The sequence below is a fragment of the Kryptolebias marmoratus genome, linkage group LG23 (assembly GCF_001649575.2).
Source record: "Kryptolebias marmoratus isolate JLee-2015 linkage group LG23, ASM164957v2, whole genome shotgun sequence".
Classification (NCBI taxonomy): Eukaryota; Metazoa; Chordata; class Actinopteri; order Cyprinodontiformes; family Rivulidae; genus Kryptolebias; species Kryptolebias marmoratus.
In genome coordinates this window covers 10,038,569-10,064,797 of record NC_051452.1, presented here as the reverse complement: position 1 = coordinate 10,064,797, position 26,229 = coordinate 10,038,569, and the positions used below count along the sequence as shown (strand labels likewise).

At 41.3% G+C, this 26,229-nt stretch overlaps 2 protein-coding genes across 4 annotated transcripts in view; both read left to right on the top strand.

Annotated features, from left to right (window-relative positions):
* LOC108244998 (cystathionine beta-synthase) overlaps positions 1-4,861 on the top strand; it is a 15,539-nt gene extending 10,678 nt beyond the window's left edge. The window contains exons 5-14 of one of the 2 annotated variants that reach the window (XM_025009467.2): positions 596-800; positions 904-995; positions 1,082-1,207; positions 1,300-1,384; positions 1,464-1,569; positions 1,992-2,069; positions 2,148-2,282; positions 2,433-2,541; positions 3,507-3,591; positions 4,148-4,861. In XM_025009467.2, coding sequence (XP_024865235.1) covers positions 596-800; positions 904-995; positions 1,082-1,207; positions 1,300-1,384; positions 1,464-1,569; positions 1,992-2,069; positions 2,148-2,282; positions 2,433-2,541; positions 3,507-3,591; positions 4,148-4,278 — 1,152 coding nt within the window. In that variant the 3' untranslated portion in view covers positions 4,279-4,861. The remainder of the gene's footprint in view (positions 1-595; positions 801-903; positions 996-1,081; positions 1,208-1,299; positions 1,385-1,463; positions 1,570-1,991; positions 2,070-2,147; positions 2,283-2,432; positions 2,542-3,506; positions 3,592-4,147) is intronic. The other variant, XM_017431603.3, reaches the window with a different exon arrangement.
* Positions 4,862-5,672: 811 nt separating this feature from the next.
* On the top strand, positions 5,673-25,654 carry LOC108245010. Of its 2 annotated transcripts, XM_017431628.3 has the most exons (10): positions 5,673-5,877; positions 14,468-14,613; positions 15,420-15,501; positions 16,291-16,426; positions 16,546-16,748; positions 16,847-16,983; positions 17,149-17,290; positions 17,367-17,648; positions 19,113-24,303; positions 24,391-25,654. In XM_017431628.3, exons 1-10 carry the CDS (start codon positions 5,752-5,754, stop codon positions 24,399-24,401), a joined length of 6,456 nt encoding a protein of 2,151 aa, XP_017287117.1. In that variant the 5' UTR covers positions 5,673-5,751; the 3' UTR covers positions 24,402-25,654. The 2 variants fall into 2 exon arrangements, with proteins under 2 accessions (XP_017287117.1, XP_017287115.1); XM_017431626.3 differs by having other exon boundaries at positions 19,113-25,654.
* The last annotated feature ends 575 nt before the right edge of the window (positions 25,655-26,229 follow it).

Here is a 26,229-nt window from a genome sequence, read left to right as displayed (position 1 = left end):
CTACAAATCAGCTTCTGTTCCACTTTTTGCATCAACTTCAGCTGTTCAGCATATCTTCAGCCGCTTTCAGCAAAATCATTCAGCAAAAAAAGCATTCACACTGCATTTTCGCAGGAAATGCAACTTCTCTAGTTTTCAAATTGTAATTTTGATCTTGTTGGAAAGCACATTAGTTTGCTGTGCAGGAAATGTGCAAAACAAAAAACATTTTATTTGAAATATAAAAGTATTTTCAATTAGTTTTGTTTACATAAACCAAATCTTTTAACCTCTTCCGTGTTCAGTTAGTTGCATTCTGGAGGTCCACCACTAGATGGCACAAAAGTCAACATGTCTGACCTTTTTAGATTTAATCCAAATCATTCCTCAGTCATTCAAAAGGGTAACTTTTTTTTTTTTACTTCGGTACATCTCAGAACACAGAAAGTGTTTAGAAAGGAGTGACTAAAAAGTTTTATTAACTTCTATTTTCCATGTTTATCACTAGCATCCATTTTATATTTAGCCTCTGATTTACGGAGATGATGCTGACAGGAAGAATGTACGTTAATAATTTATTAAACTGTTCTTTGTTTGTGTTGTTGTCTCTCTGCAGGTGGATGTCCTGAGAGCTCTCGGAGCCGAGATCGTGCGTACCCCCACCAGCGCTCGTTTTGATTCGCCCGAGTCCCACGTGGGCGTGGCCTGGCGCCTCAAGAACGAGATCCCCAACTCGCACATCCTGGACCAGTACCGCAACCCGAGCAACCCCCTGGCTCACTACGACACCACGGCCGAGGAGATCCTGGAGCAGTGTGACGGTACGAACAGCTCGTAAAACAGGAACTCTGTCAGAAAATTGCAGCCGTATTTTTAAGACTTTAAAGAGGACTTTTTTTTTTTCTTTTTGTCCTTTTCAAACAGGTAAAGTGGACATGCTGGTGGCTGGTGCCGGGACAGGCGGGACGATCACAGGCATCGCTCGCAAACTGAAGGAAAGATGCCCAAACATCAAAGTAAGCTGCCTCCTGAGAACCCGTTTGAACTTAAGATAATAATTTTTATCCGTATTTTAACATGGTGCTGTTTGTGCTGTGCGCAGATTGTTGGCGTTGACCCAGAAGGCTCCATCTTGGCCGAGCCTGATGAGCTCAACAAGACAGACAAGACCCAATATGAGGTGGAGGGAATCGGATACGACTTCATCCCCACTGTTCTCGACAGATCAGTGAGTTTCCTGCAGCTTTTTAAAAAAAAAATTCCCCTCCTTTTTTCCTGTCTTCCTCACCGACACTCATTTGATATATTCAATCCTTACAGGTTGTGGATATTTGGTACAAATCCAACGATGAGGAGTCCTTCAACATGTCTCGCATGCTTATCAGAGACGAGGGCTTGCTGTGCGGTGAGTTAGCATGTTTACAGCGTTACATCTTTTGAGTGCCAAAAAAAACGGACTCAATGTTTCCCCGTTTCTGCGACAGGAGGCAGCTCCGGGACGGCTATGGCCGCAGCTGTGGAGGTCGCCAAAGAGCTGAAGGAGGGTCAGCGCTGTGTGGTCATCCTGCCAGACTCCATCCGCAACTACATGTGAGAAGCCTCACAAGTTCTGTCACCGTGTCTCCCTTCTTCTTAAATCTACCATCAATAGAAAAGCAACATTTTATTCTTCACAACCAGCTTTTATTTTTAGTTTTTCCGGTTTCTTATGGTTTGGAAAGCCCTGCAATCTGAATGTTTTTCCTCTGAGAGTAACAACCCTCATGCTGGCAAAAATAGGACACAAGATTAACAGACATTATCTTCACAGATGAGCCTGTTTTCATAACATTGGTAGACATTCTGACTCCAAGCAGCTTTCTCTGTGGCCTCAACTAACCAAAGATAATCATGACAATTTAGTCTCAGTTACAGTTTTCAGACTCAACAGTTGTAGTTCGAGTTGTGGCCTAGATATCATCTGATTGGCACATGTCATGAAAGATTTATCAACATCTGTTCGTGTCCTTCAGGTCTAAGTTCTTGAGTGACAAGTGGATGGTTCAAAAGGGCTTCCTGAGGGAGGAGGACCTGATGGTGAAGAAGCCATGGTACATGGATTTAAAGAGTTTATTTACTTTTGTTTAGCAGATTTGCAGACTTACTTGATTTGCATAAAAACCCTGCAGGTGGTGGAACTTGAAGCTGCAGAGTTTGAACCTATCAGCTCCTCTCACCGTCCTGCCTACAGTCACCTGTCAGCAGACGATCAAAATCCTCAAGGAGAAGAGCTTCGACCAGGCGCCTGTAGTGGACAATACCGGGTGAGGATCGCTCTCCTGAAGGAACGAGCGTGCTGGGTGTTTTTGTTTGCATATTCTAAAAAAAACAACTGACTATCTGTGTTGTTGAGCTTCTTGTCGGGCGAAACTGAAGGTGTTAACTTTAACCCCTGTGCGTGTCTGCTTGTGTAGGGTCATCCTGGGAATGGTGACTTTAGGAAACATGTTGTCGTCGATTCTCGCCGGGAAGATCAAACTGTCCGATCCTGTCAGCAAAGTCCTCTACAAGCAGTTCAGACAGGTCAGACACAATTGAACACCTAATACCCTTTGTTACACCTGAAACGGATGCATGTGTGATTCTGACTGGCTGACAGCGGCAGCCAATCAAACAGAAGGGTGCAGGGGGAGTGTCTCCAGGTGAAAAGGCTGTAAACCCGCAGAACTGGAGGCTTTTAATGCGTCACATTGTGGACAAAACCAGGTTCAAATGTCATGGACTTCAATAAATATATCCAAAAAATACTAGTTTTAATAAATATTAGGTTTAGATTTGTATATTTAAATATCTTCACGATTTTTTGATATAGCACATATTTGTTTATTTGCACATTTAAGGTAATTTTGCTCTCTAGCTCCATCTTGTGGCTTTAGGACTACTTTACTTTTAGGTGACTCGAACTTTATTACAAAAGCCCTAAAAACACAACCTGTCTTCTTTGGTATATTTTCAGTTTACCCACTAAGCTAACACCTCCTTTTAGACATATTACTTGAATTTTTGATGCTTTACCCAATGAGCATTTTTGGGTTGAAATGATGTCTAAAGAACATTTAAAATGTCTGTAAACATCTTTGCTAAAACGGGATTAAATTTGGTCTGAAAGTGAAGGTCTAGTAGACGTATGAAAGCAGATTTAGTCATCTACATTTAGCTGAGATTGGCCTCAAAAAACTGAACCTCATTTGAAACGCTTCTCATGTATTTTGTGAACTAAGCAGCTGTACAGGAAGTGAAACACAAATACGAGTTTTTGTTGTCTTTTACAATGTCCTGAAGGTATCTCAACCTCATTTAAAATGGCTGCCAGAGTCAGCTAACCTTAGAAAACAGGAATTAGCTAAAATTCACACATTCTAACAGGTGAAACGCTCTCCTTCAAGGAACGTTAGGCCTGTAATTGTGTCAGCTAAAGGAAGTTAATGCTCAGTGGGTATTTTTATTCTCTTACCCCTCTATCTCTAACATTTTGTTTTCACTCACAGATCCGTTTGACTGACAATTTGGGAACGCTGTCCCGCATCCTGGAGACCGACCACTTCGCTCTGGTGGTACACGAGCAGATTCAGTGTGAGTTCAGAGTGTGGAAACTTGTTGGTGCACAGGCTGAACCAGTGACGGGCGACAAATATGTTAAACGGTTCTTTAAATTGCGGGGCACGGACGGAATGAGTACGTGCAGGTTTTCTCTCCATTGGCTGCCCCTGAACCCCGTCCCTCAGTCAAACCCGCATTTGTTACAACACTTGTTGGTCAGGTTCAGTCGGTCATCTTACCATTGATTATTTGTCAAAGTCCAGCAGCAGGATGATTATGACACAGAAAGTTTGGACAACCTTGAAGATTTAAGCAAACGTGTCGGCGTTTTTGATGTTTTGGGGCATTTCTGTTCACCAAAGTTCAGATTATTTAAAAACTCGGATCACAGTATTGAAATGTTGCCACATCTTTTTATTCTATGACATTAAAAACAAGTTGCACATTTTTTCTTATTATGAAGGATGTCACTTTAAACTGTTGAACTTTTTATTAGGTGTATTTGTAGCTTTGCAGATCCAGATCCAGCCTTTTTATGTCACAGATTAATGTCAGCTTTTAATGTTCCTGTTCCTCTCTCCCCGCTCAGACCTGACAGACGGCTCCACCGTCCTGAAGCAGATGGTTTTCGGCGTGGTGACCGCCGTCGACCTCCTGAACTTCGTCACGGGCGTCGAGAGGAGAGAGCGCTCCATGTCAGAGTCCACCGACGAGATGTGATCAACCCAAACTATAACCACAGATAACTTTAGCTGAAATGTCTTAAAGATGGCAGGTTTCTTCTTTTTAGTTCTGGTTTGGGGTTATTTTTTTTTTGTAGTTTAAATTTTTATTATTTTTTTTATTGTTAGAAGTTGACATCTTAAAGCAATATCCCATCTTTTTGTTGGTTTGCAACCTATTATTACAGTATGTACTTCTAGAGTTGGAATTTAATCTTTTGTAAGTTTATAATTTAGCTGGCAGCTGTTTATTTTTTATGTAAGGATTCTTTAGAGGTTTTTTTTTAATTGTGCTTTCATCAGAGATACATGCATAAAGGTGTGGCCTTGTGTATCAAACAAAAAAAAAGAAACACAGAAGAGTAAAAAGCCACATTTTCCTGAAATCCAACAAGTGGAGCTGCTGTATATACGCGCACGTTGTTAATGCTGCTGTTCTTCCTTCTTTTGTTTCAGCACAAAGTCTGTAATGTAACTGTGAAAGAAGTCTGGATTATTTAATCTTAGATGATATTTTGTAAAGCAGCTTTGTTCTTTATTGAATGTGTATGACTAAATAAAGTTTAAACAAAGCATTTAAATGAATGTTTATAATAATTTATATCATAACTTTACAAAAACAACGGCCTCTTCACTTCCCATCATTACTCTGCAGATGAACAAAACAATACATATAATCAGTTTAGTACCATTGAAATAATGTGAAGAATAAATACATCTAGCAATAAATAGATTAACCTGTAGAGTTTTTCCTTTAAAGTAAGTAATGTTCTATGTAAAGTATTGCCCAGAAACGTCTAAAATGTGTTCTGACTTGCCAAGGCTTTAACTTCCTGTTAGAGATCATGTTTACCTGCAGATGGGTTTTTATTATGCAATTTTAAACAGGCTTTATCCAAATGAACTGTTCATTAAAAAAAATACACAAAGCTCGGAGAGGTTCAGAGCTTTGTCTTGGAGGCTCTGATGAACACCTGCAAAGTCAAGAATCAGCAGATTTCTATTTTAGAAACATTTATTAAACATTTTAATGCTCGGATGATGAAGTGTACCTAAACGCAGCCTAAAATAGCTGGGTGATGTATGTTTATCAAAATGTCAACATGTATAAATGTTGTACAGTGGATACATTATAATGGGAATGTCGTCCAGTTATATATATATTAATGCATGGCAGCGTTATTAATGAATCTGTTTTTTTCCACATTTTTACAACATAACGTGAACGTAAATTAGTCAATACTGTTTGTGTCTGCCATGTGTTTTGTGGCGCACGTAATGGTTTTCGGGGAGCACCGTGTGGGCGGGGTCATCATTTTGGAGCAACGCGTCAGGGCGCCGCCTCTTTCGGTGCGCACCGGCTTGGTAAAGGAGCGCACCCCGCAACGTGAGCCGTGTCCAATCAGCGCTGTGAATGATGGCGATGTCTGCGCTGTGTGTTAGCAGCTACGAGCAGGGCTAGACGGTCAGTATGGCGGAGGGGAGCAGTGTGAACGGCTCAAAGGGGCTGGAAAAACAACTACAGGGTCTGTTAAGCCGCTACTCAGGTGACGAACTCGGAGCCGACAGCGAACCGTTCTGCTCCGACTTCTGCAAGGTGAGGAGCTGTCGCCGGAGACGGTGTCTGGATGTCGAAGATAAGAGCATAAATGTTAGCCGACTCCCCTCCCCCAGAACAAGGCTAGCAGTGTTAGCATCGGAGCTAAGCCACTTTACAAACATAATACAAACGAGCATTTGAAGAAATGTGTCTGAAAACCGGCGTTCATTAAAGATAAGGTTATTAAAGATCAGATGGTCAGTGAAAACTGGATTTGTAGCTGTTAAATGTCCAGCTGAAATGGCTATCTGCTTATGCTAAACTGCTCAGCTAGCCCAGATATGCACTTTCAAGTTTGCTGCTTGGTGTTTTAAACGTTAAACAGACTGACAACTAACCGCAGTTTGCACTTATTCTTTACTTTTTACTAAGTTAGCTCTGGGAGTTCAGTATTTTCTTCGTTTCCCCGTGAAATACAATTGGTCACAAGGACTAGTTTCGGTATTTCAACCCTCCTAAAAAACAAGCAGAGTTGCAACAAAATAATGCATTTCTGGTGTCACAAAGTTTCTCATAACCTGAAGGTTTTCACTTGTCATAATGTCAAAGGAGGATATTTAAAAGCTTCATGTAATCCAAGTGAAAGTGCTTTCATATTTATGGTATTGTTTGAAATTTGGAGTTGTCAAAACAGTTTCATGTCATAAAAGTTATTTATGATTAATCAGTTTTTTGATAATTTTTTCCCCCACTTGTGTTGCTTAATAAAGAAGACATGTAATTTTAGCCAAAAGTAGGTTAACTGTCTTTCCATTTTTAAACAGACATATCAGGACAAAAATAAGAAATCTGTGTAAAATAATGAGAAAAGTTTTACCTTTAATGAACAACCTGTGATTATAAATGTACCACAGCTATATTCTGTTCGTTAGTTAATCAGATACACTTAATTAACTGGTATGAACATCTCTTCAAAAGCAGAATTTGAGGTAATTTGCTTTTCTGGATCATTCAGGTGTGTTTTTAACACAAAACAGAGGAGGAAAGATATCAGTAATGATCGAGATCCTGTTGTTTCTGCTTATCCCCGTTTGGGAACTGCATTTCCAAACAAAATAAATATGATGTTGTTCTACAGCGAAAAAGGCTAATTACGAGACTTCCGGGGAGCGTTTCCAAGATGGCGGTCTAAACTATAATCTGTCCTGATCAGCGACAAGGATAACTCCACAAAACTCGAAAAAGGAATCTATCATTTTTTCAAAATGATATATTATGCGTGGAGTTAGATCGAAAAAGAGACTGGGGGGTGCTAAAAGTCACGGTCAGGCAAGGGCTGAATTAACAAACGTTGAAAACAAAGCTAGCATGATGCAGGCCTCGGACCTTAGCGAGGAGAGCGAGCTAACGACTGCTAAAGCTATCCAGAATCTTTGCAACACCATCAAAGAAATGCAAAATGACATCATCGCTATGAAAAATGACATCAAGCAGGATCTGAACAGCTTTAAGAGTGAAATGAACAAGAAATTGGAGGAGGTCGGCTCGGACATTCATAATCAAGCTGCTAGGCTAACGGAGGCGGAACAACGAGTAAACGAGTTGGAGACGGTGAACATGGACTTGAGAGATTCTTTGTCTTATTGCCTCAAACAGCAGAAAAACCTCCTAGACAAAGTCACCGATTTGGAAGGAAGATCCCGACGTAACAACATCTGTATTTACGGCATTAAGGAAGAAGCTGAAGGTAACTCCATGCAGACTTTCATTGCAAACTTTCTGAAAGAACAGCTCTCAATCAGCCAAGATCTGCAGATTCAACGAGCACATCGTTCACTGGGACCCAAACCTCGAGATGCAGCAATTTCAAGATCCATACTCGTCAACTTTCATAGATATGACATAAAAGAGAAAATCCTTAAAGCAGCGTGGGGAAAGAGGGTTTTCTATGACGGAAAATTGATCTCATTTGCGCATGATCTGCCGACTGAGATAAACAATAAGCTTAAAGAATACAGGAACATCAAAAAGATTCTCAAAGAGGGGAAAATTCGTTTCCAAACACCCTACCCGGCCAAGATGAGGATTCACTGGGACGACGGACCACGACTGTACGCGGATGCATCAGAAGCAGCGGACGACATGAGGAAGAGGGGCTACCGGGTGGACGCGCCGCGATCAACCACTGCAGACGGGGAGCCAGCGACCAACCAGGACGCGCACTGGAATAAAGCGGCCAGCTCGCACTTCAAACGTGTGCGAGAGAAACTCCGAGAATTTCAACGAGAGCAAGTATAAATAGCTTTCCTGATGCAGATCCTCAACTCTTCTGTAAGTAACAGCAGCACATTATGGAGGATCTGTACCCCAGACGGTAATTATCTCTTGTCATAACACCCGTGCCCCCCCCATGTAATAAGATAAATATGATCAGGACTAATGGAGAAATGACTGTTTCGCTCAAAGGTGAAGGAACTCTGTCTTTGGCAGAGAAGGAGCCCCTAATTAGAGTAGGGCTTTTTCTCCTACAATGTAAGAAAAAAGGTTGTAGGATGTTGGGGCACAGCGGACCCCTGAGGATGGAGGTCATCCTGTTTGTGTTATGTTCTTTACATCTTTGTTTTTTGTGTTCAAACTGTCGACATGTACAAACTCGCATGCAGGTATGATTAATGGCGATATCAGAGCAGCTTCTTGGAATGTTAATGGTCTCAACAACCCTGTTAAGAGGAGCAGAGTAATGTCTAAGATAAAAAGGGAGAAAATTCAGATTCTACTTCTTCAAGAAACTCATTTGCCCCCAATAGAACATGAGAAACTACAAAAATTTGGATTTAGGAACGTTTTCTATAGTTCATTCAAAACGGCTCATAAGACAGGAGTCGCGGTGCTAATACATAACTCTTTGCATTTTGATCTTATAAAACAAATACGAGATGATGAAGGCAGGTATATACTGGTTCAAGGTAAAATTGAAGGGAATGTGGTCACCCTTCTCTCTATCTATATGCCTCCAAATTATAACCTCCACTTTCTGAAAAAAGTGTTAAAAGTTATTTCATCAGAGTCACGGGGTATTTTGATTTGTGCAGGCGACTTTAATACAGTCCTGAATAAAAATGACACATCAAATAACAAGAGAATAAGCACACCACAAAGTAAACTACTAAAGAGGGGAATGGATGATATTGGCTTACTGGACGCTTGGCAGGCGTTACACCCAACAGGAAAAGATTTTACTTATTTCTCTCCCCCCCATGCAGTATATTCAAGAATAGACTTATTCTTGGTTTTCAAGAATGATCGACATAGATTAAAAAGCTGTGAAATCGGTGCCAGAAACTTGTCAGACCATTCGCCAGTATACTTAACACTTAACTTAGATACAAGGGGAAAAAAAAACATCTGGAGGCTAAATACAAGCTTGCTAAATAATAAACAAGTTATAAAAGACATAAAAACAGAAATAAATAATTTTCTAGAACTGAATGACAACGGGGAAGTCAATCCTAATATTTTATGGGACACATTGAAAGCGGTTATAAGAGGGAAATTTATATCACTAAGTACTGCCATTAAGAAAGAGAAGGAAAGAGAACTAAATGAACTGGAGACTAAATTAAAAGAATTGGAGAACTCGCAAATCAAAAATCAACTCGATTATACCAGAGCACAAATCCAAGAGATAAAGAGGAAAATTCTGGATATATATAAAAAAGAGGAAGAAAAAAAATACAAATTCCTAAAACAATCATTTTATGAAGCTGGCCCAAAGGCAACAAAACTACTTGCAAGAAGAATTCATAAAAAACAAATCATGCAGTCAATTTGTTCTATAACTGATCCCCAGACAGGAATAGCAGAAAATAGTTTGGATGGCATTGATAAAGCTTTTCAAACATATTATAAAGCACTATATGCACAACAAGAACAAAGCAAAATAGAAGAAATTAAAATATTTCTCAATTCTTTAGATTTACCAACAATTGGAGAAAGTCAGAATAAAAGCTTAACTGAGCATATTACTGGAAAAGAGCTGGAAGTGGCGTAAAAAAAAATAAAAAAATAATAAAACACCTGGCACGGATGGTCTTCCAGGTGAATGGTACAAGGTATTTGAACAAGAACTGTCCCCTGTATTATTAAAGTCCTTGAATTGGACTTTAGAGAAAATGACGATACCGCCATCATGGTCTGAGGCAATTATAACGGTACTACCAAAAGAAGGAAAAAACAAAATATTATGCAGCTCATACAGACCTATATCAATCCTTAACCAAGATTATAAATTATACGCATCTATTTTGTCCAATAGGTTGAGTGAGTTTGTCTCAGATCTGATTGATGGGGATCAAACCGGGTTTGTCTCTGGTCGACAAACGCAGGATAATATAAGACGCTCACTGCACATAATCCAGAATATACAGACAAACAAACACACAGCAGTAATGGAAAGCTTGGATGCGGAAAAGGCTTTTGACCGTGTCAACTGGCAGTATTTATTCTTAGTTTTGGAACGATTTGGTTTTTCACATACCGCAATCAATAGTATTAAAACATTATATGCATCACCCACAGCTAGGATCAAGATAAATGGTCGTTTGACAGACAGAATAAAACTGGAGAGATCTACGCGACAGGGCTGCCCGCTCTCTCCAACTCTTTTTGCACTTTACATAGAACCTCTCGCCCAGGCAATTAGAGAGAGCAGAGACATTTGTGGTATAGTAATAAATTCAAGAGAACACAAAATAGCACTATATGCTGATGATATTCTTTTATATCTCTCGAGTCCGGAGCAATCCATCCCGGCCATTTTAAAGTTACTAGACACATTTGGCACCTATTCAGGTTACAAACTAAATATGGACAAAACACAGATTATGAGTTTTAATTATTACCCATCAGTAGAGATCAAAGATAAAGTTCCTATTGATTGGTCTAAGAAAGCACTCAAATACTTGGGTGTATGGCTGACTTACCTCCCGAATGACCTGTACAAAAAAAACTTTGTAACTGTGAATGCTAGAATTAAACAAGACCTCACACAATGGTCTGAATGTATAATCGACTTTAATTCAAGAATTGAAGTCATTAAGATGTCAGTATTACCCAGGTTATTATACCTATTTATTTCTTTACCTATCAAAATCCCCCATTCTCAGTTCTGTGAGTGGGACAAAATGATATCGCGTTTTATTTGGAGGGGACAGAAACCCAGAATTAAATACAGTACTCTAACAATTAGAAAAGAAAAAGGGGGTCTGTCACTCCCAAATCTTCATGCTTATTATCTCGCGGCTCAGCTCAAAACAGTGGTTCAGTGGTGTGACCATAATTATGAGGCAAGATGGAAAGAATTAGAAAGCAAATACGGAAACATTCCTATACAAGCTTTGATTGGGGATCAGAAACTTGCAGCAGCATGCCAAAAAAAATTAGATCCCCTAGTGTCATTTACCCTTTCAATCTGGTTTGAAGTGGTCAGGGAATTAAACCTAGGTAGACAGATACGAGTTCTCAGATGGGCCGCTTTCGACTCTGATTTCACCCCCAACCAATTGGACTCCAGCTTTAGAACCTGGTCACAGAAAGGAATAACTGCATATTGCGGAATACTGGACAAAAAGTCACTGCCAAGCTTTCAAATACTTCAACAAAAACACGATTTAGAAAAAGGGGATTTTTTTAGATACTTACAACTTAGACAATATATTTCAGCAAACATTCTGAAAGCCTGTACCGCAGAGTCTAACGAGTTAATTCAGTTGGTTTCACAGACTTACTCCAAGCCTGGCAAGATTACTATTTCCAAACTTTATCAGGGATTGTTGAGATCCAAAGGAAATTCAACAGACTATGTTAGGAAAAGATGGGAGAAAGAGTTGAACATTGAAATATCACAAAAGCAGTGGGACAACATGTGTGAATCCGCTGCTACAACATCCTCCTCAAACCATTGGCGTGAATTCAGTTGGAAAAATTTGTTACGTTTCTTTAGAACACCAAAGCAGCAGCCTTATAGAAACCCTGATGCATCTAAATGCTGGAGGGGGTGCGGGGTCACAGAGGCAAATCACTCCCATATTTTCTGGTCTTGCATTAAGATAAAGACTTATTGGAAGGATGTTCTGGGGAAGATTGAGTCAATTTTGGGTCTTAAATTCCAACAACCCATTATGTTACTGTTACTCGGAGCTGTTCCTGAAGGCCTAAACGTGAATGACAAATATTTATTAAAAATCTTCAGTGCTACAGGCAAGAAACTGATTACTCGGAAATGGCTTCAACCTGATCCACCAACGTTAAAGGACTGGCTGGTACTGGTGGAAGAAACCCACCAAATGGAAAAGTTAACGTTCATGCTGAGACTGCAACCGGACCTTTATAAAAAGAGATGGAGCAAATGGACTAAATCTCTAGAGAGCGATGAATAATCTCCCTCTGTATAGTCTCCCTCTCCTCTGTTATTTAAAAGCTGCTCAAAAAAATGGAAATGATATCTGTTTACGGTTTTCACCCTGTAATATGTTTAACATAGTCAGAATGTGAGTAATTTCTCTTGTCGACAGTCTGTTTTTTTCGGTTCTGAGTTTGTATGTGTTCATTTAAAAGAAAAACTCTCAATAAACAGAAAGTAACAAAAAAAAAAAAAGAAAAAGGCTAATTACAAGTAAAATATCTTCTCAGGAGTAGATGTTCCAGCAAGTTCAACTTGAAGTCCGGCCTCACGGTGCTCAAAAAAACAATAAATACTCAAAACAGTGCTTTAAATGACAGAATGGTCATAAAAAGACCTAATGAGTATGACTTGTTTGGAGGAGTTGCGAGCCAAAAAAGAAAACATTAGGGTTTCTTTAGCGTACAGGTTCCATTTATTCAAAGAACGATAGCCTTTGAGTTATTAAAACCACAGCGGAGTGGGCATTTTGATAAAAAATACTCGACAGATTCAGTGGTAATTACTTGATTATTCTTCAAATATTTCAAATTTCTCCTTCGTGGGTATTTATATTGTTTTTATTTCACCTTTTCAACGGATCACAGCGCACCTATTCTGGCATTAAAGGTGCAGCTTGCCTGAGAAGGTAGTTTCCACTTCGTAATTCCTTCAAAATAAACTACGATGGCGGAAAGTGGCACTGGGTGACTTCCGACCTTGATGGGGAGGCGGTGCGGGGTTGTAGGTGTTACAACATCTCGTCTAGAAAAACACAGTGGTGGTTAAGAAGCAACTTGGCGTGTCACTAGCAGGTACCAGTGGAGGGGGCGGACAAAAGACAACAGTCATCAATTATTTCCTAAATTTAACATATTTTAACAACTCATCCTTAAAACGCACAAGGCCGTTTGCCAAAACAAATTCAGAAGTTATTTCTGTTTTTCTTCAGTGTAAGACATCTCAGGCGTGTGGTAACAGCTTCATGTTTCAGGTTTGACGTCTTGATTCCACGTACGTCCTTAATAATAAACTTGTAGTTTATTAATTCTTTGTACTACTCTGTTTATCTAAGATCCTGGCTCAGAGTAAAATATCTTCAAATTTAACTGTATAATTCTTTTAAAAAATTAAGTGTATTTGAAGATAAATATAGACGAGAAGAGCACATTTATCAGAAATCGTGGTAATTCCCATTGGAATGAATGGACTTCCTGTTGACTGACACAGAAATCAGAGGAAATATATTTTCCTCATGTTCAAACCCTTAAAATTGTCATTTTACAATGGCTGCATGTTCTGATAACTAACTTTGATAACTTAACTACTAATCTTGCCATCTTTGATGGTCATCTGTTTAATTCAAATTTGATAAAATGCCTTTAGCAACCCTTGGTTTTGTTTTCAAATGACACACCATCAGTGTTATTTGAATGTGCAAATCAGTCCATGATGTTATTGTTTGTAGGTGGCCCGGCATATATTTTCACTCAGATGACCTTAAACCAAAATTAAAAGGATGCAACAAAATGCTGTTGTTTAATATGTCTGGATTGAAGGGTGTAAAGTGATGTTTGGGAGCAAAAAAGTGAATTTATTTTAGTATTATTTGTTTTACCAGCTGAATAGATGCTGTAAATATTACAAAAACTAAGTCAAGTCAGTCGAGCATCAGACTTAAGTTACAAAGCTTTTAAAATGTGTTTTTGTGTAGTTTGGTAAGAGACAAGTAACCAGTCTTTCTCAAGCCTTTATTCCACCTCCCCAAAAAAATAGGATTAACCGTGTTAAGATACACTTGATTTTACTTTCAGTGTCCTGGATCTTTACCATTAGAGGGCAATATCAGCACAGTTTGTGCAGGGAATTTAATAAAGGCCCCGTTTTGGTCTAAAAATGGCTTTTGAGTCATTTTTTCAGTGTGTGCTGTAGTGTGGGACTGTCTAAAAGAAAAAAACACAGACTGGGCTGCTCCGGGCAAAATGTTGATTGGGAAAATTTAGCTGCTCTGCTTTGTGTTCTTCATGTTTTAAGTAAAGTCAGGGTAGTTGAACTGAATATTTGTCTTTTAACTCAATGAATTAGCTTGTATTGATACTTTTGCATACCGAACCATCGGCTCAGTTAGTTTCAGTCAAACTTCCTGTCTTATAAAATCGTTTTGCTGTCATTGTGTTTGATTTGTCTTTTCGTCTCCTCCCTGTTCAGTTGGTGGAGGAATACGCCTCTCGCTGGCAGGTACCGCTGCCCCAGCTCAGGGTCCTTGAAATAGCTCTCCGCTATTTTTCTCGAGCCTCAACCTTCTTCACGACGAACTGTGATCACGTGCAGCACACAATCGGTAGCCTGGCTTTGTAAGTACACAGTCTTTGTGTCTGGCTCAGATTTTCACACCTTGCCACTCTAAAGTAACAGAAATGGTGTTCAGGTGATTTTAAAACTATTTCCAATTAGATCCAGTGATACTCACTCGACTTGTTGGCTGAATGGTGTTCCTTTCAGCCTGAGTCGATACCAACTCAGAGCAAAATGTCTAATCATATTTGTATTTCATTAAAAAAAAAATCAGATGCTGCATTTTTGCCACATTGGTTATCTCTGTGGGAGCAAAGGTTTAGTCTGGTGTAATAAAACCTCATAAAGAAGATACACAAGTTACACACAAGTGAGTCATCGCTGCTCTTATATTAAAGCTAAGCAATGCATCAGTTTAGGCATTTAACTTAGAAGGATACTGTTATTGTCTTGTTATTAAGGTACCGTAAGTGTTAGAGCAGTGTCAAAACCACAACGAGTTTGAGTTAAAACAACAAAGAAAGAAGTGGCTCATAGTTTCTAATATCATCATACTTGGAGGACACAAATCGAACTGCCTGCATCTATTCTGGGCTGTTAGTTCCAGCTTTTCAGACATGAAATGATGCTTTGTTTGCTGGCTCACAGAACCAGGCTAGTGTTTATGGGATGGCGCTGGCACGCTGCCATGTTTGGTTGACCTCAGTTCATCCTTTAAACATCCGTCCATCATGTCCAGTTTCCCTGTTAACTGATTCCACGCCTTCTTCACCACAGTCTGCTTCACTTGAGACCCACCTGACGTCTGTAAATAGTCAGAATAAAGTAAAAACTACGATTCTAATCTGTGAATTTGTTGCTTTAGGAGTATTTTTGAGTTGCTGCTGTACTTCGACCAGAAGGATTTCTGTGAAGAGCCGCTTAAAAACTTCACTGCTACATTCCAGGTGAGCACGTCGCCCGGACCGGCCTCCACACAGAGCCACGAAAATACTTCCACCCTTCCTGCGGCACCCCGGCAGTCGAAGCCGTTTTCAAATTCTTGAAGTGCTCCTGTAATCTGATTTGTTGGTAAAAGTTTTTTTGGCTCCGCGGTGGAGTTTTCATAAAAATCTGGCCACACTCGCTGCTCCTTGGTACAGAACGAAACAACCCAAACAAAACAAGATATAGGTTTAGTTTTGACAGATTTGAGTGTAACTGAGCTCTAATATGGGCTCTAAACTCTGGCATAGGAGGATGTTATAATGTCACAACAGATTATTTTCCTAATAAATTAAGGTAAGTAGTAAGCATGTTGTTCATTTTATTAATGTGTTGCTATTTCAGTAATGGTTTTGGTTGTTTCATTTATTATTTATTCGTATTGTCTGTTATTAAGCATTAAAGAAAGAAGAATGAAGGCTTTTTCTTATGTTTTTCCTTTTTTGTATGTACGTAATTCCTTGGTGAAAGGACTGTGACTCTTCTTTGGATTAGTAAATATATCCTTGGAACATAAATTTGTTTCTCTAAGTACTTTAAATTGTGTTTAATTAGGAGTTTGGAGACAATATTTATCAAAAATGTGAACAAGTTACTGTCTCTAGTGTTCAGGGGTCTGCTGTTAGTTGAAGACCTAAGTCCCAGATTGTTTGTTTATTAAAAAACTATTTTTCTTTGTCTTTGAAAATGGTTGTTTAGTTGTGTAAATCTGAGCATTTTAACATGTCCCTCTCATCTTTCTGCTCTTCCAGGAATGTCATTTGGTTCTAGCAAAGTATCAGAATGTTTACCTACTTCAAGTGGAGTGTTTGGTCCAGGACGGGGGTCCTTGGGCCAGTCCAGCCTTACAGGCCATCCTCAGCGACTCCAGTTTACCTCAGAATGAAGGTTCGTTCGGATTTCTAGGAACACTGATGCAAATCCATTCACTTCGTTTACAGAATAAATCCAGTTTTGTTGTTGCTGTGAGAAACTAAAGCTCGTCTTGTGTTCCCGCCGTCCTCCAGTGGACTGTTTTATCAGCTCCGAGCTGCCGGTGCTCTTCGAGCTGCGCGTGCGCTACCTGTCGTCCTGCGGACACGTCAGCGAGGCCGTGGCCCTGGCTAAATGCTGCGTTCGGCATCCTGCTGCCAGACAACACCTGTTCTTCCACCAGGTTTACCTCTCGTGGCTTTACAAAACGTTACAGCACGAACTCTTACACAAAGAGGTGCGTGGAGTAACTTTGTGCAGAATGGCAAGATGGTGACAGTTTCCGCCACGGGCTGCTGTTTGTTTCGTTGCTTAGCTTTTGTTTGCCGTTTTCAGGTGGCTGACATTAACGGTAAAGATGCAGTGCACATCATCTGCAGCTTGGAGTGTGAAGAAACAGACAAGTTGCTTTTAGCTCTCAGCTCTGCTTTCCTGTCACAGCAGCTCCAGAGGGGAGACATGTACTATCTGTGGTAAGTAAACTGAATTTATCGCAAATGGAATAAGGAATTTGCGTATAAATCTCTTCCTGTGGCTCTAAATTTCCACAAAACATATTCAAGACAGGGTATTTTATCTCAGTGAGACCATATTTTCTCTGTTAATGAACAGCTGTTTTATATATTTGTTTTTTTTAGCGACCTTGTTCGTGTGTGGACTAATCTTCACAGCCGGTTAAACACGTCCAAGCGGGCTCTACTAGACGAATGTCGTCGGCTGATGTTCTCAGCCACAAACGTTAAATCGATTTTCCCATTCATCAGAGCCATCCTGCAAGAAGTAAGGCTTTAGATTATTTTAAAATAGCTTTAAGAGGAGATTGTGTGTCGGCTGAATATTTTCCTTGTCTCATTAGGTGGGTGAAGATGGGATCCAGTTCTGTGTGGAGCTCTGTGCCAACGCCCTGCAGTCTTGTCTTCCCTGCGACGTCCTCACAAAGGCCCTCATCTACAAAACCATTGCCGCCTTGCTCCCCAATGACCTGGAGGTCTCCCGGGCCTGCGCTCTGCTTGTCTTCTTCTTGGAGCGCACAGTTGAATCCTACAAGATCGTGTACCTTCTCTACATGATCCCCGATCAGGAGTACCCTGTGGACGACAGCCCAATAGGAAATAATGTTCGCTTTGAAACCCTGCAGGTAGAACATATATATTATTTAATAACATATTGATAAAGAAAAATGCTTTCAGCTGCTGAAGACTTGTTTCTTGCAAGCAGTTTGGCCTCATTCTAGTACAAATAGTGAGACATTGTTCTTCCTTAGAACCTTAAGGCTCCAAAGTCAGTTTGTGGTCATGTGGTTGTGAGACGTTTGTTTTCACAAACACCTTTCATCGTCCACAAGACAATCTGCTCAGAACTCCCAGGAAGCTCCTCCCTCTTCCTACGGCGTTGAAACGGGTTTCTTCCCATCAGCTTCTCGGCTCTCCTATCCTTGTTTTGCGGGAACAGTCGTAAAGACGGCTGTGTGAAGCTGCTACGTGAACAAAATGATGCGATTTTCGTCACGCGACCACGTGACTAAGAGCCAACTTTGTGACTTCTCATGAAGTATGACAGCAGCTTTACTGTCTTTGTCTTTTCACCTTTTTTGTGTTTTTTGGTCCTGGCAAGAAGCTGTAAGAACATGAACCGGTTATCAGCTGTTTGTTTTCTGTACAACAACCTAGACAAGGATAGGATGTGTAAAACTCTGTTAGTGTAGTTATAAAAAGGTTCTGCATACGTGAAAATATACATACTATCTTAATGCAACACATCTTTGTAGAAGAAAACCAAACCAGTAGTCCATGTTGTAATTTGTTTTGTTTTTTTCTGAAATTAAACGAGCTTAGAAATGTAAGTTCTTAGAATATGAAACTCTTCATGCAGTAGGCTCAGCTTGTAGTTCACGTACCACCCTAAATATCTCTCACCACTCACTGATTTGATTCACAAGCAAGATGAGGAAATAACAAAAGCCTGAGGAGCCCAGTCCAGATTTTGGAAATATGCTCCTAGATTTCTGCGAGCTAGGAATGTTATTTGGAACTGTTTTTAAATTTCTGCAGGATCAGTAGTCAAACAGTTCAGCTTTTTGCATATGTAGCCCCTTTTTGTCAAATTCTAGAATAAGACTCCAAAGCTAAAAACCCCACTACCGGCAGCAGCTTGGGATCGATAAAGGCATGTTTGCCTTGAGCTGAAAGGCTGATGGTTTACCAGCCATAAACTGAACTTCCAAGGCTTCTGCCTCAGATCATCGGCCAATCCACAGTTCATCAAGTCCTTTCAGGTGCCTCCTTCAGTGGTTGGGTCGAAAGAACGGTGGTCCGATGTAACTCGTGGAATCTGACCATCTGGACCTTCATGGGTGAAAGAACCACCACCAGGCACAGGAGAGGCTTTTACAATGAATCCCAAACACAACTAAGCTGGTTGAAAAAAATCAATCAAGTGGGCATGTTTGCATAAAGCTGCACAGTTTGGAGCCTATTTTTATATTTATAACTCAAATCAAGTTAAAACTTTAAAGAGTTGAATGACTTTCAGATACTAAAACATGACTACCAGACTGTACAACATTAATTTTTGCTTTTTTATTTATGCTTTTTCTTCTCAGGTCTTGAAAAAGGATCTGCCTTTTGACCCAGAGTTTTGGAACCTCATTGCTTTGCGGACCAACTGTTTGAAGCTGCTGAGTGAGAAGGTGGTCAGTGCTGCTCTTGAAGAAATCATGGAGGACAAGTGGATCTCTAAGTATTGCGCCAAAGAGCCGGCTCTCAGATCACGTTTACCAGTGTGTCACAGAGGAGCTAGAGATAAACTCCAACCTGCAGCTAAGAAGCGACATCATCCAGACAATAAACTTTATAAAAAAGATTCGGACTCCAAAAGACTCAGGATGGGCGCTGGGAAAACTCGCTTAAACGATCATTCACTAAGGAGGAGAGGCAAGGAGTCTTCTTCTGGACCTTTGAGGCGCTCGTTTTGGCAGCTGGACCGAATTCACAGCAGTTTAACCTTAAGGTATGACGACCACAGACGGACTACGAGACTCTCGGAGAAAAACCTACCCAAGCGGAAAATTAAAAAACCACGGTGGCTCCTGGAAGACTCGGGAGCTCTCGAAGAGAACGTTCCCCTGAAGATGAAAAAGAACGGACTGCGACAGAAGAAGCACCTTCGATCATGCGTCATGAAAAGACCTCAGGCTGGTCAGGACAAGAACGCCAAACTCAAATCTTCAGTCAAGACTCTCTTTAAGGCGAGAGAAAACAGCAAGTACCAGAATGGCTTTTCTTTAGACTGTTCTAAACCAACACCCACTCCACAAGTGGTTCTGGAGCTTTCTTTACCAGACAATGAGCTGATGGATACGTTCGTTGATGACGCTTGCAGCAAACCCAGGATTGTTCCTCAGGTGCTTCTTTATAAACGTACGGTGAAATTTCCTGACTCTTCACCGCCTGGGAAGACCGTTCACGGCAAAGAGGTGATTCTCCGAGCGCGGGACGCTAATATGCTGATACAGCAGTTGCACTGCTACGCTCGGCGGCAAAAGGGAAAAGGCAACGGCTCAAGTATCCACGGGTCTGTCTCGACAATCACGCGTTCATCAGTGCAGGGAAGCCCGTCCAAGGATTCAGCCGGAGAGCCTGTTTGTGAGCTGAAAGTCTGTGCTGAGACTGGAGCCCAAGTTTCAAATACAGTCCTTAAAGATCAAAATACGAAAGCAGAGTTGCAAAAAACATCTTCAGCCGGGGAGCTGTCTAAAAGAACTGAAGCTAAAAAAATCACAGAACCTCCAGATTTGCATAATATCCTTCAACGTCGAACAACTGGAAAAGTTTTGCAAAGCAATGCTCGCACCAGAGATCCCCCTGAAAACTCGTCTGCCGAGGTGGAAGGTACTGCAGCAGCAAACGTTACAGAAGGTCCACGTTTATGTGACGTCTCACAAGCTAAAACCGCGGGAGAACCGTTCGAGGAGCCAACTGTTGAAATGAAAGTCACCATCGCCTCACAATCTCCAGTTTTAAACAAAGTCTCCAAGTCTCCAACAGAAGAAGAAGTCTCCAAAGCCCAAGTATCACAAACCACAAAGGCGGTCAAGAATAAAAAGAAAGCTACTGATGAAATCCATCCAGTTTCCATGAATCCCAACATTTCAAACACTGGAGCTTCAGATCCTCTTCTCTCAAACTGTCGAGATGTTGCTCTTGAAAGCAGAGATAACTGTGAAAATAATTCTGCGGCAAACAGCAACACAATTTCCACGATGGATGTCGCAGAGGATTTGCGGAAAAACCCACAAGTAAATGTGCCTTGGAAAAACGACACTAGTCCTGTAAAAAACGTTGTCCATCCACGTAAACCGTCTGAAACGGAGGATTCACGCGCTTCTCCTGACAAAGCAAAAACAAGTGGCCCGTCTGCCCCGACTGTTACTGATCTGGCTCCCGAGGAGCTCGATCAAGATCAGGTAAAAGACGAACCTCGAACTCCAGGCAGTAGGACCTCCAAAGACTCGAGTGGTGGAAGCCAACCCAAAGCTGGTCAGAAAATCCCATCTACCTCTAGCTGCTCTGTACCAGAACAGGAAGTGTCTGTAGTTGACAGGGGAGAGAAGAAAGTAAAAGCAACACAGGATGCTCTTTCAGATATACCTGAAAACATTGAGCTTATGGAGACACTACCAGAACCAGAAGAGTCCAAGTTGGAGCACTATTGTACGTTCTGCAACAAGGACTTTAAGGGATCTCGTGTTGTAGAGCATGCGATGTTCCATTATCGTAAAGATGAGTGCACATTTTGTAGGTTGATCTTCAAAGACGACCTGCTAGCCATGATGCATCTTTCTGATCATATCGAAAAGCTAAAGAGGTGCAAAGATCAAGACAACGGGGACTCCGTCACCAAAGATACCTCCAGTCCTAAAACTTCAGCCAAAGCAAAGACAACAAACATGCCTTCTGGATGCCAGGGTAAAGAGAAAGGGAGGAAAATCAGTGTCTGCTCTGAAAGCATCATAGACGCAAGCCCATCCGAATCTAGAACATTAAGGTCTAATCACAAACAAACGAGTGACGCATCGTCACATGAAAAACAAAAATCATCAAAGCACAGTGATGGTGATGCTGCTGCTCACAGGGTAAATGGCCATATTGGCAAAAAGACTGAAATGACCAGACTGAAAAAAGATTTGGATAAAAAGGAGGAGTGTGTGCAGCGAGAGAGCTCTCAAAGAAAGCACGAGGGAGCGCCGAGTTCAAGGTTGCAAAGAAAACATCTCGAGACGGATTCTTCAGTTCAGACAGACAAAGACCTAAATTTCAGAGAAAATAAAAGAAAAAAAGAGTTACCGAAGAACCTGAAAACGACCTCGGTACAAAATGTTGAAAAGAAAACGACAGAACCGGAGGAGAAACTCTGCTGTCCCATGGATGGATGCTCTTGGTTTACGGACCTATCAAAGAACCGAGTTACGCTCCTGTACCACGCTCTGGAGAAACATTACGGCGAGAACGAACCCCTGGAGCTGGCCTTCCGTGTCTCAGATAATAAGTGCAGCATCTGTATGAGGGTTTTATGCAGTTTCGAACACTTTCAGCACCACGTCCGACGGCACAGACTCGTTCCGCGGCATCCCTGCCTTCATCGAGGTTGTACGGAAAGGTTCAAAACCGGAATGGAAATGAGGCGCCACGCCAGAAAGCACAACCCGCTGCAGGCGACGTGCTGCCTCCCTGGATGTTCCCAGCTGTTTATCTGTCTGTGGGCACTGAACCTTCATGAAAGGGAGCATTACTCTTCCAAGTCAGTTAAACCTGAGAAGAACACAAATGTGGAAACCGGCGACAAACTTTGTAAAACGCCAGTTAGCAAAAAACCTCAGTTTTCAGAGGATGACGCGGAGTCCGCAGCTGGAAATGGTACAGAAAGCATAAAGGCTGCTCAGAGGTTAAGAGAACAGGCAACAAATGACCGTACAAGAAACAATGTTGCAGATCCAGCTGTGTCCGCGAGCAGAAGGTCTCTGAAAAACAAGCTAAAAGTACAAAATGACAGCGAGGATTTAAAGGTGCTGACAAATCTTTCCAATAAGGACACTTCTGGTCAGCCGTCTGTTTCTAATCCCAGATTAAGGCAAATATCGCGAAAAGTCCAAGTAACAAACAGAAACCCGGATGCTCCCAGAGTTCATAAAGTCATCTCGTCGTCATTGTTGAAATACAGCAGCAAGCTTAGGTGTAAGTTAAAGAAAAGGCAGAGAAATGTAAACACAAAAGGCCTCATAAGAAGAGAGGGCCCTTCCAAAGTAAACAAAGCAACACACGATGAAAAAACTACCGCTGGTCAGAAACTTTCTTCTGAAGAAACTGTGAATAAAAGAAGAGTCAGTGACAGGATCAAAGTTGAAAAAGAGAAGAATCAGAACGCCCAGGGGGAAATCAACGCTTCAGAGAAGGCAAATGTGTCAAAGTCAAAGATATCAGAGGGAAAACCGATCACAAGAAATAAAGTTCTTAAAATATCTTCATCCAACAGTTTGAATCAGTCAGAAAGACAAAAGTCGAACGGTGGTAAAATATTTCACAAGGTCCGAAATCATCATCATGCTCCTTTAGACTCCAGCAAATCAAAGAACGTTAAAGTGAACAAAAAGCCCATCAGAATCGGTCGAAAACAAAGCCAAACATCGGCTTCGAAAAAGCCTGCCAGGCCCAAACCCTCCGCGCCACAAAAAGCAGCAAAAAGGTCCGCGAGCGATGAGTTAAAAACAGAGGTGGAAGACCAGGATTCGGCACAAAACAGTCCTGGTGGCCTTGTCCTCGCTACACCACCAGGCAGAGAGGAAACTGTGAAGGCAGAAAGGCGAGAGGCAAAGATATCACTCGTCAAAGAAGAACAGAAGACCGCCTCTACAAACTCGGGCAAGGCGGCAAAGAAAAGCAAAGGGCTGAAGAAGACGTTTGTGGAGAGACATCCGAGTGAAAGTAAAGGCAAAACGTCCACCTCAAAAAGCATTTCAAAATCAAAGTCTGACCCCAAACAACAGGAGAAGGCGAAAGGAGCGGCCATGATTTTACAGGGATTACAGAGATTAATAAAGAGCACTCTTGATGAGAAGGAGAAAAGGAAAGAGGCCTCTCGTGCTTCTGCTCCCTCCTCTCCTACTGATGCCGCCAATAAGACGTGCTCGTCATCCGGCCCCGAAGACGACAAGCCGGAGGTGGACAAAAGTGAGAAGTGTAAGAAATCCAGCGGCGAGAAAAAGAAGTCTGAGGCGGGCAAAGTAAGAAAGAAGCGCAAAAACGTTTGTAAAGATGACGCGAAGAAGGTTGCCAAGAAGAAACGCAAAGTGTGCGATCGGTTGGCAAAACCTTCATCTGAAGCCCAGCTGGTCGGAGAGAGTTCTGACGACACGGAGGACACAAATCCATCAGAAACATCGTCTTCCGTTGTCTGTGGTTGCTCTCAGACCTTGAACCGAGAAGCGCTGAGTGACGACGTGACATTCATCCCGTGCAAGGAAACTCTCGCCAAGTACAGCAAGAAGCCGTACATGCGCCTGCCTCCGACGGCGTACCTGGACGAGAAGTTCATCACCATGCCAAAGCGAAGGAAGGAGCTGCTCCTCCACCGGTGTCCCGTGGGGGCTGCCCCCGAGCCGGCCTCGGTGAAAACGGCTCAGCAGAGACACCGGTGCGCCAACTGCTTCGCCACTTTCAGCAGCACCGAGGAGCTGCGGGGTCACGTCGAGAGGCAGAAGTGCTCCAACCTGTTCGGGTTCGACTCTGATGACGAGGGTGAGCGCGCAGTCTGAGTCGTCCCCGAGAAAAGAAAGCCCGCAGGCGTCGGTCCTCCTCTCACAATTTGTTTTGTCGCCGTTTCAGGTAACAGTTGAATACGTTGAGGCCTCCCTGAGGCTTTCGGGAGGTAAACGGACCTGTGGATCCGCTCGGAGCCCGAGGACGAATCGTACCTCGACAGATCAGCGCCGCCTGCGGATTTAAAACCTCCAGGGTTCCCAGCAGTTTCCCTGCAGTATGTGCGTGTGTCTGTCGAGCTTCGCCTGAGAGCAGACACACAAAAAAAGAAAAAGAAACTACTGAACTGAAGCCCTTTCGGATGATTCGAAGGACAGCTCGTATTGAAGTGCCTGCTCTGGAACCGCCGTGCTGTTTTCCAGCTGCGCCCTCTTGTACTGAGATTAAGCAGTTTGGGACTGTTGAAAGCTGCGACAAAACAAACTGACACAAGATCCCTAATCTACAAAGTTTCCATGACAGTAAGCCATACATTGGTTGTTTTTTTTTGTGTATTGTTTATTTTTTGCACACGAGAATCTGATTTGTACTTTAAATTCTGGGCTTGAAAAGTGAAAGAAGCATTGAAAAGTTCAAACTGATTTACCATTTGGAGGTCACAGACATCATTTAGAGCCAAGAAGATGTAAGATTGCTGTATCAAAGTCTTCTTTAAGAAGTTTCTAATGTATAAATCTTGTTTAAATACTAATTGTATTAAAAATGTTCCTTCTTGGGCTAATTTGCTCTATGCTGCTTGCTCTTACAATGAGTAACCAGTAGGGGTCAGTGTGCACCGATCTTAACCCCCTCATTAAGGTAACAGTTGTTTCATTCTGTTATTAGGACCTCAAAAGATAGTTTGCTTTGTTTTATATTTTTGCATCCACATGCTTTCTAACTTGCAAAGCTACATTATTCCATAACCTGCTTTTTAGATTCAGTATTTAATTTTTAATCACATCCGGTGGTCTGCAGCTCAAACCGCAACTTCTGCCAGTGTCCCACAAACTAATTCTTGTATTTTGTTAAATGTATTATTTTTAAATATTCGCTGTTTGTGACTCTCTGGCTTACGTTGCTTTCCCACATAAACATGTTTGTCAATTCAATGCAAGCATATTACTTTAATAAGTTAATTTTCTTACTTAGGGTTGCTTCGAGCGAAGTGTTACCACGAGGCGGCATGTGTCTTTTACGAGCAGCAGCAGGTTCTATTTATTTATGTTTTATTTTTTATCTTTTGTAAATATTCGAAGAGTTTCAATGGCCTAATTATAAGATTGGGATGCAGGAGCTGGATTTATATTTTGTTCTTTAAGGAAACGAAATAAAATGTTTTTGAATTGTTGCCGTTGTTTTGGCCTTCTGATATTAAATGTGTTGAATGATGAGTTTGGGGAAGCTGTAGACGAAGACAGAATCTTCAGTAATGTTTTAAACTTAACACTCAAAGGTGATGCCTTAAAATAGTTATTTTATATAAGATGAACTGGAATGTTTTGTTTTTAATTTACTTTATGAATTAAGCCCTATTTATACCTTTCCTTTAAGCACAAACACCAAAATATTAAATTAGTTTAGATCTTTTATGAAAAGTTATAATCAGTATCTTACCTGTTGTAGATGCCTCTTTGAATTACCTCAGTTTGGAGAAACAGGGTTTAATTCTGACTGAACTGACGAGCTAAAGGCTAGTCCAAGCGAACCAAAACCAAAGTGGATTTCTGCCAACTTAAAATCATTTCAATCTCAGATATCCTGCTGGTTATTGTGAACACTGTTTCATAAACTTTCATATCAGTCAGTTGCACGACCACAGAATTCTGTGATTATTGGCAAGCACAAGTTACATTAGCAGGCTAGCTGTAGCACTTCTTGTTCAGATTGGGGCACTTCCAGCATAAATATATTTCTGTCAGAAGA